At 39.4% G+C, this 12,847-nt stretch overlaps 1 protein-coding gene, 1 long non-coding RNA gene and 1 pseudogene across 5 annotated transcripts; all 3 read left to right on the top strand.

Moving 5' to 3' along the window:
* The first annotated feature begins 3,013 nt into the window (after positions 1 to 3,013).
* LOC148062473 (uncharacterized) lies at positions 3,014 to 4,964 on the top strand (annotated as a pseudogene). Its single transcript, XR_015709199.1, has 6 exons — positions 3,014 to 3,190; positions 3,319 to 3,435; positions 3,667 to 3,723; positions 3,851 to 4,066; positions 4,218 to 4,340; positions 4,605 to 4,964. The product of XR_015709199.1 is annotated as an uncharacterized LOC148062473 (transcript).
* Positions 4,965 to 6,196: 1,232 nt separating this feature from the next.
* LOC148062472 (uncharacterized) lies at positions 6,197 to 6,943 on the top strand. The gene is made up of 3 exons (XR_015709201.1): positions 6,197 to 6,212; positions 6,432 to 6,554; positions 6,666 to 6,943. It is a non-coding gene; the product is annotated as an uncharacterized LOC148062472 (long non-coding RNA).
* A 1,017-nt stretch (positions 6,944 to 7,960) lies between these two features.
* Positions 7,961 to 11,715, top strand: LOC148062471 (uncharacterized). Of its 3 annotated transcripts, XM_087778880.1 has the most exons (7): positions 9,072 to 9,149; positions 9,698 to 9,892; positions 10,021 to 10,140; positions 10,373 to 10,429; positions 10,557 to 10,763; positions 10,969 to 11,091; positions 11,355 to 11,715. In XM_087778880.1, the coding sequence occupies exons 2-7, from the start codon at positions 9,716 to 9,718 to the stop codon at positions 11,415 to 11,417; spliced, it is 747 nt and encodes a 248-aa protein (XP_087635006.1). In that variant the 5' UTR covers positions 9,072 to 9,149; positions 9,698 to 9,715; the 3' UTR covers positions 11,418 to 11,715. The 3 variants fall into 3 exon arrangements, with proteins under 3 accessions (XP_087635008.1, XP_087635006.1, XP_087635007.1); XM_087778882.1 differs by lacking the exons at positions 9,072 to 9,149; positions 9,698 to 9,892 and adding an exon at positions 7,961 to 8,152; XM_087778881.1 differs by lacking the exon at positions 9,072 to 9,149 and having other exon boundaries at positions 9,185 to 9,892.
* The last annotated feature ends 1,132 nt before the right edge of the window (positions 11,716 to 12,847 follow it).

Genomic DNA, 12,847 nt, shown 5'->3' with positions numbered 1-12,847 from the left:
GATGCTGACTGTTCCGCTGCCTTTACTCAGCTCAAGACTTCCCTCACTGAAGCTCCCATCTTGGCATATCCTGATGGGCAGCGGCCCTTCATTGTGGACACGGATGCCAGTAATGTTGGCGTTGGGGCTGTCCTTTCACAACAAGGGGAAGATGGAGAATGAGCTGTGGCCTATTTCAGCCGGGCACTTAGCAAGGAGGAGAAGAATTACTGCGTCACCCGTCGTGAGCTGCTGGCCGTGGTCCTGGCCCTGCATCAATTCCGGCCATACTTGCAAGGTAATCACTTCCTACTTCGAACTGACCATGCTTCGCTCACCTTGAGTTTCAAGAACCCTGAAGGTCAAGTGGCTCGATGGCTGGAAACGCTCCAAGGTTTTGACTTTGAGATCAAGCACCGGGCAGGAAAGCTCCATGGAAATGCTGATGCCCTCTCACGTCGCCCCTGTGCTGAAGCTGAGTGTCGATACTGTTGCCGACAGGAAGAACGGGACCATGTGGCACAAAGGGTGATATCGGTGCGCGCCAGCAGCGGGGAAGAGGATGGGTTGGAACTTACACCTCCAGAGCTGAAGCAACAACAGGCCGCTGACGCAACCTTGGCGTCGGTGAAGGGTTGGTTGGAGGCCGGACAACGTCCAAGCTGGTCGGAGGTGTCGGCTTTAGGACCCGAGGTGAAGGCATACCGCTCCCAATGGGGCAACTTCGAGGTCCACACTGGTGTGATGTAACGGCGGTGGCAAGCACCATGGGGAGGAAGAGATCTCCTGCAGCTCATGGTGCCCAAGGCTCTCCGGCCCAAAGTTCTTCAGCATGTCCACGGCTCGGTGGGGGCAGGACACTATGGAAATACAAAGACCCTACATCGCCTTCGGAGCCGGTTCTACTGGCCAGGATGCAGACGAGATGTGGAGCTGTATGTCCACTGCTGTGATGCCTGCACTGCCCAGAAGGGGCCAACACAGCGGTCCCATGCCCCACTCCAACAGTACTTGGTGGGGGCTCCGATGGAGAGAGTTGGAGTGGACATTCTTGGTCCCTTTCCGGTGTCAGACTCTGGCAATCGCTATGTCTTAGTGGCCATGGATTATTTCACCAAGTGGCCAGAGGCATACGCAGTACCAGATCAAAGTGCCATCACAACAGCAGAGAAGTTGGTGGACGAGATGTTCTCTCGGTTTGGAGTTCCTGACGAGAAACTTTGAGTCCCGGGTGTTCCAGGAGGTCTGCAGACGGCTGGGGGTGAGGAAGACAAGGACCACGCCGCTCCACCCACAGAGCGACGGTTTGGTGGAGCGATTTAATTGCACTCTTGCGACTCAGCTTGCTATCTTGACGAGTGAACATCAAAAGGACTGGGATCGTCACCTACCCCTGGTTCTGTGGTCATACCGATCTGCTGTGCAGGAATCCAGCCAATGCACTCCTGCTGCTCTGATGTTCGGGAGAGAGCTGCGGACACCAGTGGATTTGGTATTTGGTGCCCCGCCAGAACATGAGATTCCTGGAGGAAAGGAGATGGATTACCTCCGCAGACCGAAGGACCGACTACAGGTGGTACACGACTACAGTCGGCAGTCTCAAGACAGTGCTGGCGCCCGGCAAAAGAGGACCTATGATACACGCTGTCGAGGGCGTGCCTTTGAGCCGGGAGACAAGGTGTGGGTTTACTGTCCGGTCCGCAAATAGGGAGTTTCCCCTAAGCTCCGCAGTCACTGGCAAGTTCCTGGTGAAGTAATTGACCGCTTGTCTGAAGTGGTGTATCGGGTGCGGCTGCCAAACAGAAGACGCATGGTGGTGCTGCACCAGGACAGACTTTCTCCATACCGTCCCCTGAGTCCTTCCCCAGCCGGTTGTGATGTTCCTGAAGACGGCACCTTGAGCCCCATGGACCCTTCTTTGGTGACCATCACAATTATAATTACAAAGCTATTACAAAATGTATGTGAAATATTGCACAAAAATAGTGATTTTGAAAATTTCAAGAAGAAATTAAAAAAACGAATGAGTGTAGTAACTTGATATGAAGGTACTCCATAAGTGACATGAATTTGGTGACCATCACAATTATAATTACAAAGCTATTACAAAATGTATGTGAAATATTGCACAAAAATAGTGATTTTGAAAATTTCAAGAAGAAATCCGAAAAACGAATGAGTGTAGTAACTTGATACGAAGGTACGTCATAAGTGACATGAATTTGGTGACCATCACAATTGTAATTACAAAGCTATTACAAAATGTATGTTAAATATTGCACATAAATGGTGATTTTGAAAATGTATGGATGAAATTTGAAAAACTAATGAGAGTAGTAACTTGATATGGAAGTACTGCATAGCTTTTTTTTTTTAAAGATTCCATGTAAATATAGATATGAAAGAATTTAGAATAAATTAAAAATAACTAAATAGTAAAGTAACATGATATGGATGATTGTGACAAAATGTGCTGCCCATAACAGTTGTAATTAAAAATGGATAATAAATATGGATTTAATAACTAAATAACTAAAACAATACACTAAAATGTAAAAAAATAATGAAAATGATTGGAGTGAAAATATATGAAAAAATATGTTTGAAAGAAAGTCTGCTGGTAAGTAATTTTTTTAGACGGTCCCCTCCCTTTAATAACTTGTATAAAGAGGTATTAGAGCGCAAAGATCGAATCTGTCAATATCGAGCCAACTTTACTTAAGTCCGTTATTCATAACTGCATAACGACGCTGAAATCTCTCATGGTGTTGTGATTCATTTTGTTTGTCAATCCTCATTTCAAAGTTCCTCCCAAAGACTTCTGAATAAACAGTCGTTGTATTATTAGAATAAGAACTAAGATGATGATCAAGGTTGCTACTAGTTTCTATTCCTTGTCTTTTCACATTTTGTCATCATTGTTGGACGCAACAATTTTTTTTTTCTTATGATTAAAATGATTTACTTTATTCGTTTATTTTACGTTGATTCAAGTTTTGTCCTACAATTTTTTCAGCTTCGAGGATCCAGCAGGATGTCTGTGACCATGTCTAAGTCCAAGGACGTCAGGGTGTTCACGGTGACAGCCGACCCAAAGAGTAGTTTGCCTCCAATTTGCCAAATTCTGAAGAACTTGTGCTACAGCCCCGTGTGCTGCAGCGTGTCCAGGACCCTGAGGAGAGTCCAGGGAGGTTCTCAATCCACTCTGGGGGTGAGTGACAGAAACACATGCTCTGTGAAGACACACTTTCATCCAGCATGACAGAGAATGATGGACAACAGAAACCAAATCAAGGTTTGTTTATTTCAAGAACTTCATTATTTGCTTGTTCTTGACAGGCTTTGCAGATCCTGCTTGGTTTGCTCATCGGTCTCGGGATGATCTTGCATATCTCCCGTGGGGGGTCTGCTTGGCATTTGTTTCAATATGGATTCCCTTATTGGCTGGGTGGATTGGTAAGTATGAAGAGCAAATTAAGTGTGAAAAATATATTCCTTATATCTGTAATTGTCCATTTTTTAAAAATCAATTCAAGAGGTTTGATATTGAAATAATGTTTAATAATCTTGGCACTGAAAAAAAAATGACTGCATCTTCTTTATTCATAAAGCTATTTTCTATAATAATACAAAATGAATATTTGCTGAAATCTGTTGTTTCTGATTTCTTACTTTTGTTCTTTCTAGTTCATGCTGTTTGGAATCTTTTGCATTCTGTCCCACCGATTTCCATGTCCTCGTCTGGTGAGAGAATGTTGAACAAAAGTACATCTGAATGGTAGCAGCTTGTATTTGACCATCAATATAATCATTACTTTATAGAGATCTTTTGTACGATGAACTTCTTTGACTGTCTTTTTTTCCCTTGAAGGTCATCATCAATGTGCTTCTGAATCTGTTTGGAGTTGTTTTTGCGATTACAGCAATAGCTCTGTACAGCATCAACATGGCACGCATTGGATTTTGGGACTTTTGCAATCCGGATAATATTTTTTATAGTTACCGGTTTGGAAATGTGCAACCATCTCCAACTCCACACAGTGCTATGAAGGAGAACTGCTATTCGAGTTCCATCTTACAATGATGTGTTTTAATCAGAATCAAAAATGGATAGAAACTGTTTTTTACACGTATGTTTTGGTCCCGATGGATTGCATTGCAAACTATTTTTTTCTAGTTTTATGTAGACATTCCTACAATTTCAAACAAACAAAAAAAACCCGTCTTTGTCTCCATAGATGGTTTTTCATGGTGTCAACGCTTTGCTGATCATCCTGTCGGCTCTTCAGTTGTGTCTGTCCATCAGCTCTTCTGTGCTGGGCATCAAGGCTCTGAGGAAGAGAGAGAATCCAGAAGAAAAGGTAAATACTGGACATATTTTAGTGATCAAATCACTGAGTCTCTTCCAGTTATTTCTGTTACGAATCCATCCAAGTATAAAATCTTTTATGTAACGTTTTGATCCAAACATCACTTTCACTTCATACATGACAACAAACATGACTCACAAAGACCTTTTAAACACAACTGTCAGGAAAACATAACCTGAGTCCTGTTTGCCGTAAAAGAATAATACAAGTAAAACTGAAATAATTGCATGAATTAAATGTTGTTGTTTTTTTAAGGCTGACTTTGATCCAGAAATCTACAGTCCGGCTGTGAAGGACAAAGACGACTGCACCGCCTAAACAAAGGGATGTTGACCTCTTGCATCCTGCTTTACAAACTCTGCTATTGTTCTAGGGTATCTTTCATTTATACAATAACGATGGGAAGAGCCTTAAGAGATTTATAAACTAAACATTTGCATTTGTTTCTGCTTCATTTGTAATGTGCCTTATTGTCTTATGCCACTTAAAACGGAAACCTTAGTTTTCGCAAGTAATGTGAATTATTCAGTTTAATTGTTTGTGTGGACATTATATTTTATTGCCCTGGTAAATATAGTGGTATGTTTTCTTTTAAATAAATAAATACAAAAGTCATGTTTGTGTTGATTTAGTTGGATCTTGCTTTGAAAATGATGTGATTAATGTTTTGTTTTTTGAATTGATTCATCTCTGGACTAGGTTCTAAAAACAAAGTAAACTATGTGCTGCTGACTTCTCACGATACCAAGTAATCCATCCCTCTTTCAGCTGAACCACTGGTCCACAACACTGTGATATTATATTAACATGAACTTCTTTTTTTTTATCAATACTTTGTGTATGTGTGGCAATGTGCAGTGTTTAATATATGTAAATAGTTACCGCCCAATTTTATTTTACTTTATTCAGAATATTAGACAGCCAGGAGGTGGCGCTAGAGACAAAGTAAAGGTGGAAGTCACGCTGAACCCTGAATCAAATGAGGCTATACTTCTGAGTACATGTGCTTGGGCCTGATCTCAATGACGTGCTGGAATGAATTCCAGAAAGAGGAGCGCCAACTGAGCCCGTTTGGTGACTGATGTTGAATAATAATACAGGCCACACTTTTTCTCTCGAGTGTCTTAAAGTCGATGTTCACCTTCAACCAGTCAAGAAGTTATATGCAGCTGACGTCCAGTCAAAAGTAAATGGCTAGACACAGGAAGACAAGAACAGTACAATAATCAAAGTCATGGGACCCACCTGTAGATATCAAACACTTGACAGAAGAACTACAAACAGCTGCTCACTGATGACGGTGTTCAGAGGATGACTGTCATCATCCATGATGGACAGTAGTTTGTCGAAAGCTTAGATGCAACAGCCTGGAAGGATTTCTCTCCTCTGGTCCTGAAGTGTGTGTTGGAGGAGTCTGACCATGAATAGATCTGAAAGTAAAAACCATAAATGTAAAGTTGATCCTGAAAGAAACTGGAAGCCGGTGAAGAGTTTTAAGGATCGGGGAAATGCAAGTTCTTCTACTAGAGCTGCTCAGAATTCTCGCTGCATAGTTCTGTGTGTTCTTTGTAGAAGCAATAATAACAGAACATTTAAGTTATGTTGACAATTTCAACGAATCAATACGTCACATCGAGAGGTACGTTGGCCCATCATTCTGACACTTTTTATACATCTAGATGTTTGTCATCATCAATGTGCTTCTGAATCTGTGTGGAGTTGCTTTTGCTTTCAACATGGGAAACATTGGATTTTGGTGGATGTGCCGTGACAATTATCACTATTGGGGAAACCACCCAAGAAATGTAACTTCACCCAGTCGTATGAAGAGGAACTGCCTTGAGGCAAAAATATATCATCACTGTGTGAGATGAACAGTTGGTGTTTCACATATTTATGTTCACATATTCAAACAACTTTGAAAATGTTTTATTGACTCATTATTTTCGGAGAAGCAGGTGAAATGAAGACACTCATGCGTTCATAGTTTTAAGGTTAGTGTCAAAATCATACATTTTCATAGTTATTTTCTGTACTCGTTTGATGTACACAAAAACAAAAAAAACGTCTTTGTCTCCATAGATGGTTGCGTTTGGTCTCATCGCTTTGCTGATCATCCTGTCGGCTCTTCAGTTGTGTCTGTCCATCAGCTCTTCTGTGCTGGGCATCAAGGCTCTGAGGAAGAGAGAGAATCCAGAAGTAAAGGTAGATACTGGTCATATTTTAGTGATCAACTCTACCTGCTGTTTTTGTTCAGTCATCTGTGACATGTATGCCTTAATGGCAATATTTAATTTGTTCTGATTTTCTTTGAAGGCTGACGTTGATCCAGAATTCTGCAGTCCTCTTCTGGAAGACAAGGATGACTCCACCGACTGAAAAAGAAGGATGTACTTTACCGATCTCTGCTATTTTCCTGGGATGTAATTCATTTATACAATCACGGCGTGAAGAGCCTGATGGCAAAGGTTTTAAACAGTAATAGTTGCACTTGTTTTTGCTTGATTTGTACTGATTTTGAGTGTAAAGTACTCAATCGTCTTGTAATACCTAAAACAGGAACCTTGTTTTCAAAATGAATATTAATTGTTCGGTTTAATGATTTGTGTGGAAATTATTATATGTTACAACCCTGGTACAGGTGGTGGTATGTTTTCTTTCAATAAATAAATATATATTCTCAAAAGTCTTTCCTGTGTTGATATAGTTGAATTTGATCTTATGTTGGAAACACATTTGGGTTCAAAGTTTTGGACGAGGTTAAGTAAATGTTGAGCTGCTGACTTCACACGTTGAATTTAGTTTATCTCAGAATAAAGCCATTTTTCCCTTGGAAAATGTACATCGGTATCAATGTGTTGGTAATTGATTTAAACAAAAAAAAAAAACTTTACATTTGAAAGCAAAATTCTTTTTTCAGCCTCGTTTAAAAAAAGTGTCAGTTAAACTTTTGCTGTCACTTCCAGGCAGAGCCGGATCTTTCCAGGAAAGAGAAGAGTTTCTATTCCCGTTCATTAAGTGGCAGTTTATTTGGTAACTCTATTGTGGGCGTTTCTGTGCAAGTATTGAACTTTTATTGGCTTTGTTCAGTGTGACATTTGTTCATCTGGTGCGACAGGAGAGATTTTTTTTCTGTATTTCTTGGCAGATCTATAAAACTGTGACGCTGAATCCATGTTTGTTTTCAGAATTTAGGTTTGAAAAATATATATAATGCTTAACCCGATGATAGGAGTCCCAACTGCGTTCCGTTGTTCTTTTAATATCGTTACATTTGGATGTTGACAGACGCGTGTTCCGATCTCAATACTTTTTTTGTTATACCGTTATTCAATAACGACGCTGAAATCTCATGGTGTTGTGATTCATTTTGTTTGTCAATCCTCATTTCAAAGTTCCTCCCAAAGACTTCTGAAGAAACAGTTGTTGTAATATTAGAATAATAACTAAGATGATGATCAAGGTTGCTACTAGTTTCTATTCCTTGTCTTGTCATTTTGTCATCATTGTTGGATGCAACAATTATTTTTTTCGTATGATTAAAATGATTTTCTTTATTCGATTATTTTTAAAACGGTAAATCAATTTTTCTCCTACAATATTTTCAGCTTCGAGGATCCAGCAGGATGTCTGTGACCATGTCCAAGTCCGAGGGCGCCACGGTGTTCACGGTGACAGCCGACCCAAAGAGTAGTTTGCCTCCAATTTGCCAAATTCTGAAGAACTTGTGCTACAGCCCCGTGTGCTGCAGCGTGTCCAGGACCCTGAGGAGAGTCCAGGGAGGTTCTCAATCCGCTCTGGGGGTGAGTGACAGAAACACATGCTCTGTGAAGACACACTTTCATCCAGCATGACAGAGAATGATGGACAACAGAAACCAAATCAAGGTTTGTTTATTTCAAGAACTTCATTATTTGCTTGTTCTTGACAGGCTTTGCAGATCCTGGTTGGTTTGCTCAACTCTACCTGCTGTTTTTGTTACAACATCTGTCATCTGTGACATGTATGCCTTAATGGCAATATTTACTTTGTTCTGATTATCATTGAAGGCTGACGTTGATCCAGAATTCTGCAGTCCTCTTCTGGAAGACAAGGATGACTCCACCGCCTGAAAAAGAAAGATGTTTCTTACTGATCTCTGCTATTTTCCTGGGATGTAATTCATTTATACAATCACGGCGTGAAGAGCCTGATGGCAAAGGTTTTAAACAGTAATAGTTGCACTTGTTTTTGCTTGATTTGTACTGATTTTGGGTGTAAAGTACTCAATCGTCTTGTAATACCTAAAACAGGAACCTTGTTTTCAAAATGAATATTAATTGTTCGGTTTAATCATTTGTGTGGAAATTATTATATGTTACAACCCTGGTACAGGTGGTGGTATGTTTTCTTTCAATAAATAATTATATATTTTCAAAAGTTGTTCCTGTGTTGATATAGTTGAATTTGATCTTATGTTGGAAACACATTTGGGTTCAAAGTTTTGGACGAGGTTAAGTAAATGTTGAGCTGCTGACTTCACACGTTGAATTTAGTTTATCTCAGAATAAAGCCATTTTTCCCTTGGAAAATGTACATCGGTATCAATGTGTCGGTAATTGATTTAAACAAAAAAAAACAACTTTGCATTTGAAAACAAAAACTTTTTTCAGCCTGTATGTCGTTTAAAAAAAGTGTCAGTTAAACTTTTGCTGACACTTTCAGGAAGAGGCGGATCTTTCCGGTATAGGCGAGAGTTTATATTCCCGTTCATTAAGTGGCAGTTTATTTGGACACTCTATTGCGGGCGTTTCTGTGCAAGTATTGAACTTTTATTGGCTTTGTTTAGTGTGACATTTGTTCATCTGGTGCGACAGGAGAGATTTGTTTTCTGTATTTCTTGGCAGATCTATAAAACTGCGACGCTGAATCCATGTTTGTTATCAGAATTTAGGTTTGGAAAATATATATAATGCTTAACCCGATGATAGGAGTCCCAACTGTGTTCCGTTGTTCTTTTAATATCGTTACATTTGGATGTTGACAGACGCGTGTTCCGATCTCAATACTTTTTTTGTTATACCGTTATTCAATAACGACGCTGAAATCTCATGGTGTTGTGATTCATTTTGTTTGTCAATCCTCATTTCAAAGTTCCTCCCAAAGACTTCTGAATAAACAGTCGTTGTAATATTAGAATTATAACTAAGATGATGATCAAGGTTGCTACTAGTTTCTATTCCTTGTCTTTTCACATTTTGTCATCATTGTTGGATGCAACAATTTTTTTTTTCTTATGATTAAAATGATTTTCTTTATTCGATTATTTTTTAAATGGTAAATCTAGTTTTGTCCTACAATATTTTCAGCTTCGAGGATCCAGCAGGATGTCTGTGACCATGTCTAAGTCCGAGGACGTCAGGGTGTTCACGGTGACAGCCGACCCAAAGAGTAGTTTGCCTTCAATTTGCCAAATTCTGAAGAACTTGTGCTACAGCCCCGTGTGCTGCAGCGTGTCCAGGACCCTGAGGAGAGTCCAGGGAGGTTCTCAATCCACTCTGGGGGTGAGTGACAGAAACACATGCTCTGTGAAGACACACTTTCATCCAGCATGACAGAGAATGATGGACAACAGAAACCAAATCAAGGTTTGTTTATTTCAAGAACTTCATTATTTGCTTGTTCTTGACAGGCTTTGCAGATCCTGGTTGGTTTGCTCAACATCGGTCTCGGGATGATCTTGCATATCTCCCGTGGGGGGTCTGCTTGGCATTTGTTTCAAAATGGATTCCCTTATTGGCTGGGTGGATTGGTAAGTATGAAGAGCAAATTAAGTTTGAAAAATATATTCCTTATATCTGTAATTGTCCATTTTTCTTAAAATCAATTCAAGAGGTTTGATATTGAAATAATGTTTAATAGTCTTGGCACTGAAAAAAAAAAGGCTGCATCTTCTTTATTCATAAAGCTATTTTCTATAATAATACAAAATGAATATTTGCTGAAATCTGTTGTTTCTGATTCCTTACTTTTGTTCTTTCTAGTTCATGCTGTTTGGAATCTTTTGCATTCTGTCCCACCGATTTCCATGTCCTCGTCTGGTGAGTGCATGTTGAACAAAAGTACATCTGAATGGTAGCAGCTTGTATTTGACCATTAATAAAGTCATTATTTTATAGAGATATTTTGTACAACAAATTTATTTGACTTTCTTTTTTTCCCTTGAAGGTCTTCATCAATGTGCTTCTGAATCTTTTTGGAGTTGTTTTTGCGTTTATAGCAACATATTGGTACAGCATCAACATGTCACGCATTGGATCTTGGGACTATTGCATTCCGGATTATTATTATAGATACCGGTCCGATTTGCAACCATCTCCAACTCCACCCAGTGCTATGAAGAAGAACTGCATTCAGGCATCCTCTGAGCTCGTTGTAAGTATGAGATGAACATTTGGGTTTTTTTGAGTTCCATCTTACAACGAGTTGTTTTAATCAGAATCAAAAATGGATAGAAACCGTTTTTTACACATATGTTTTGGTCACAATGGATTGCATTGCAAACTATTTTATTCTAGTTTGATGTAGACATTCCTACAATTTCAAACAAACAAAAAAAACCCCGTCTTTGTCTCCATAGATGGTTTTTCATGGTGTCAACGCTTTGCTGATCATCCTGTCGGCTCTTCAGTTGTGTCTGTCCATCAGCTCTTCTGTGCTGGGCATCAAGGCTCTGAGGAAGAGAGAGAATCCAGAAGAAAAGGTAAATACTGGACATATTTTAGTGATCAAATCACTGAGTCTCGTCCAGTTGTTTCTGTTACGAATCCATCCAAGTATAAAATCTTTTATGTAACGTTATGGTCCAAACATTACTTTCGCGTTCATACATGACAACAAACATGACTCACAAAGACCTTTTCAACACAACTGTCAGGAAAACTTAGTCTGAGATCTGTTTGCCATAAAAGAATAATAGAAATAAAACACAATAAATGAATAAATTATTATTTTTATTTTTTTAAGGCTGACTTTGATCCAGAAATCTACAGTCCGGCTGTGAAGGACAAAGATGACTGCACCGCCTAAACAAAGGGATGTTGACCTCTTGCATGCTGCTTTACAAACTCTGCTATTGTTCTAGGGTATCTTTCATTTATACAATAACGATGGGAAGAGCCTTAAGAGATTTTAAAAATAAACATTTGCATTTTTTTCTGCTTCATTTGTAATGTGCTTTATTGTCTTATGCCACTTAAAACGGAAACCTTTGTTTTCACAGTTAATGTGAATTATTCAGTTTAATTGTTTGTGTGGACATTATATTTTATTGCCCTGGTAAATATAGTGGTATGTTTTCTTTTAAATAAATAAATACAAAAGTTAAGTTTGTGTTGATTTAGTTGGATCTTACTTTGAAAATGATGTGATTAATGTTTTTTTGTTTTTTTAATTGATTCATCTCTGGACTAGGTTCTAAAAACAAAGTAAACTATGTGCTGCTGACTTCTCACGATACCAAGTAATCCATCCCTCTTTCAGCTGAACCACTGGTCCACAACACTGTGATATTATATTAACATGAACCTTTTTTTTAATCAATACTTTTCTGTATGTGTGGCAATGTGCAGTGTTTAATATATGTAAATAGTTACTGCCCAATTTTATTTTACTTTATTCTGAATATTAGCCAGCCAGGAGGTGGCGCTAGAGACAAAGAAAGGGTGGAAGTCACGCTGAACCCTGAATCAAATGAGGCTATACTGCTGAGTACATGTGGTTGGGCCTGATCTCAATGACGTGCTGGAATGAATTCCAGAAAGAGGAGCGCCAACTGAGCCCGTTCTGGTGACTGATGTTGAATAATAATACAGGCCACACTATTTCTCTCGAGTGTCTTAAAGTCGATGTTCACCTTCAACCAGTCAAGAAGTTATTTGCAGCTGACGTCCAGTCAAAAGTAAATGGCTAGACACAGGAAGACAAGAACAGTACAATAATCAAAGTCATGGGACCCACCTGTAGATATCAAACACTTGACAGAAGAACTACAAACAGCTGCTCACTGATGACAGTGTTCAGAGGATGACTGTCATCATCCATGATGGACAGTAGTTTGTCGAAAGCTTAGGAGCAACAGCCTGGAAGGATTTCTCTCCTCTGGTCCTGAAGTGTGTGTTGGAGGAGTCTGACCATGAAAAGATCTGAAAGTAAAAACCATAAATGTAAAGTTGATCCTGAAAGAAACTGGAAGCCGGTGAAGAGTTTTAAGGATCGGGGAAATGCAAGTTCTTCTACTAGAGCTGCTCAGAATTCTCGCTGCATAGTTCTGTGTGTTCTTTGTAGAAGCAATAATAACAGAACATTTAAGTTATGTTGACAATTTCAACGAATCAATACATCACATCGAGAGGTACGTTGGCCCATCATTCTGACACTTTTTATACATCTAGATGTTTGTCATCATCAATGTGCTTCTGAATCTGTGTGGAGTTGCTTTTGCTTTCAACATGGGAAAC

Source organism: Callionymus lyra, chromosome 17 (assembly GCF_982586985.1).
Source record: "Callionymus lyra chromosome 17, fCalLyr1.hap1.1, whole genome shotgun sequence".
Lineage (NCBI taxonomy): Eukaryota > Metazoa > Chordata > Actinopteri > Syngnathiformes > Callionymidae > Callionymus > Callionymus lyra.
This window is presented reverse-complemented; position numbering and strand designations above follow the sequence as displayed.

Coding starts and splice junctions, on each gene's coding strand:
- LOC148062471 (XM_087778882.1), top strand. CDS start 7,976: ATGTCTGTGACCATGTCCAAGTCCGAGGGCGCCACGGTGTTCACGGTG. Junction 10,764..10,968: donor AGGCATCCTCTGAGCTCGTT/GTAAGTATGAGA, acceptor TTGTCTCCATAG/ATGGTTTTTCATGGTGTCAA. Junction 11,092..11,354: donor GAGAGAATCCAGAAGAAAAG/GTAAATACTGGA, acceptor TATTTTTTTAAG/GCTGACTTTGATCCAGAAAT.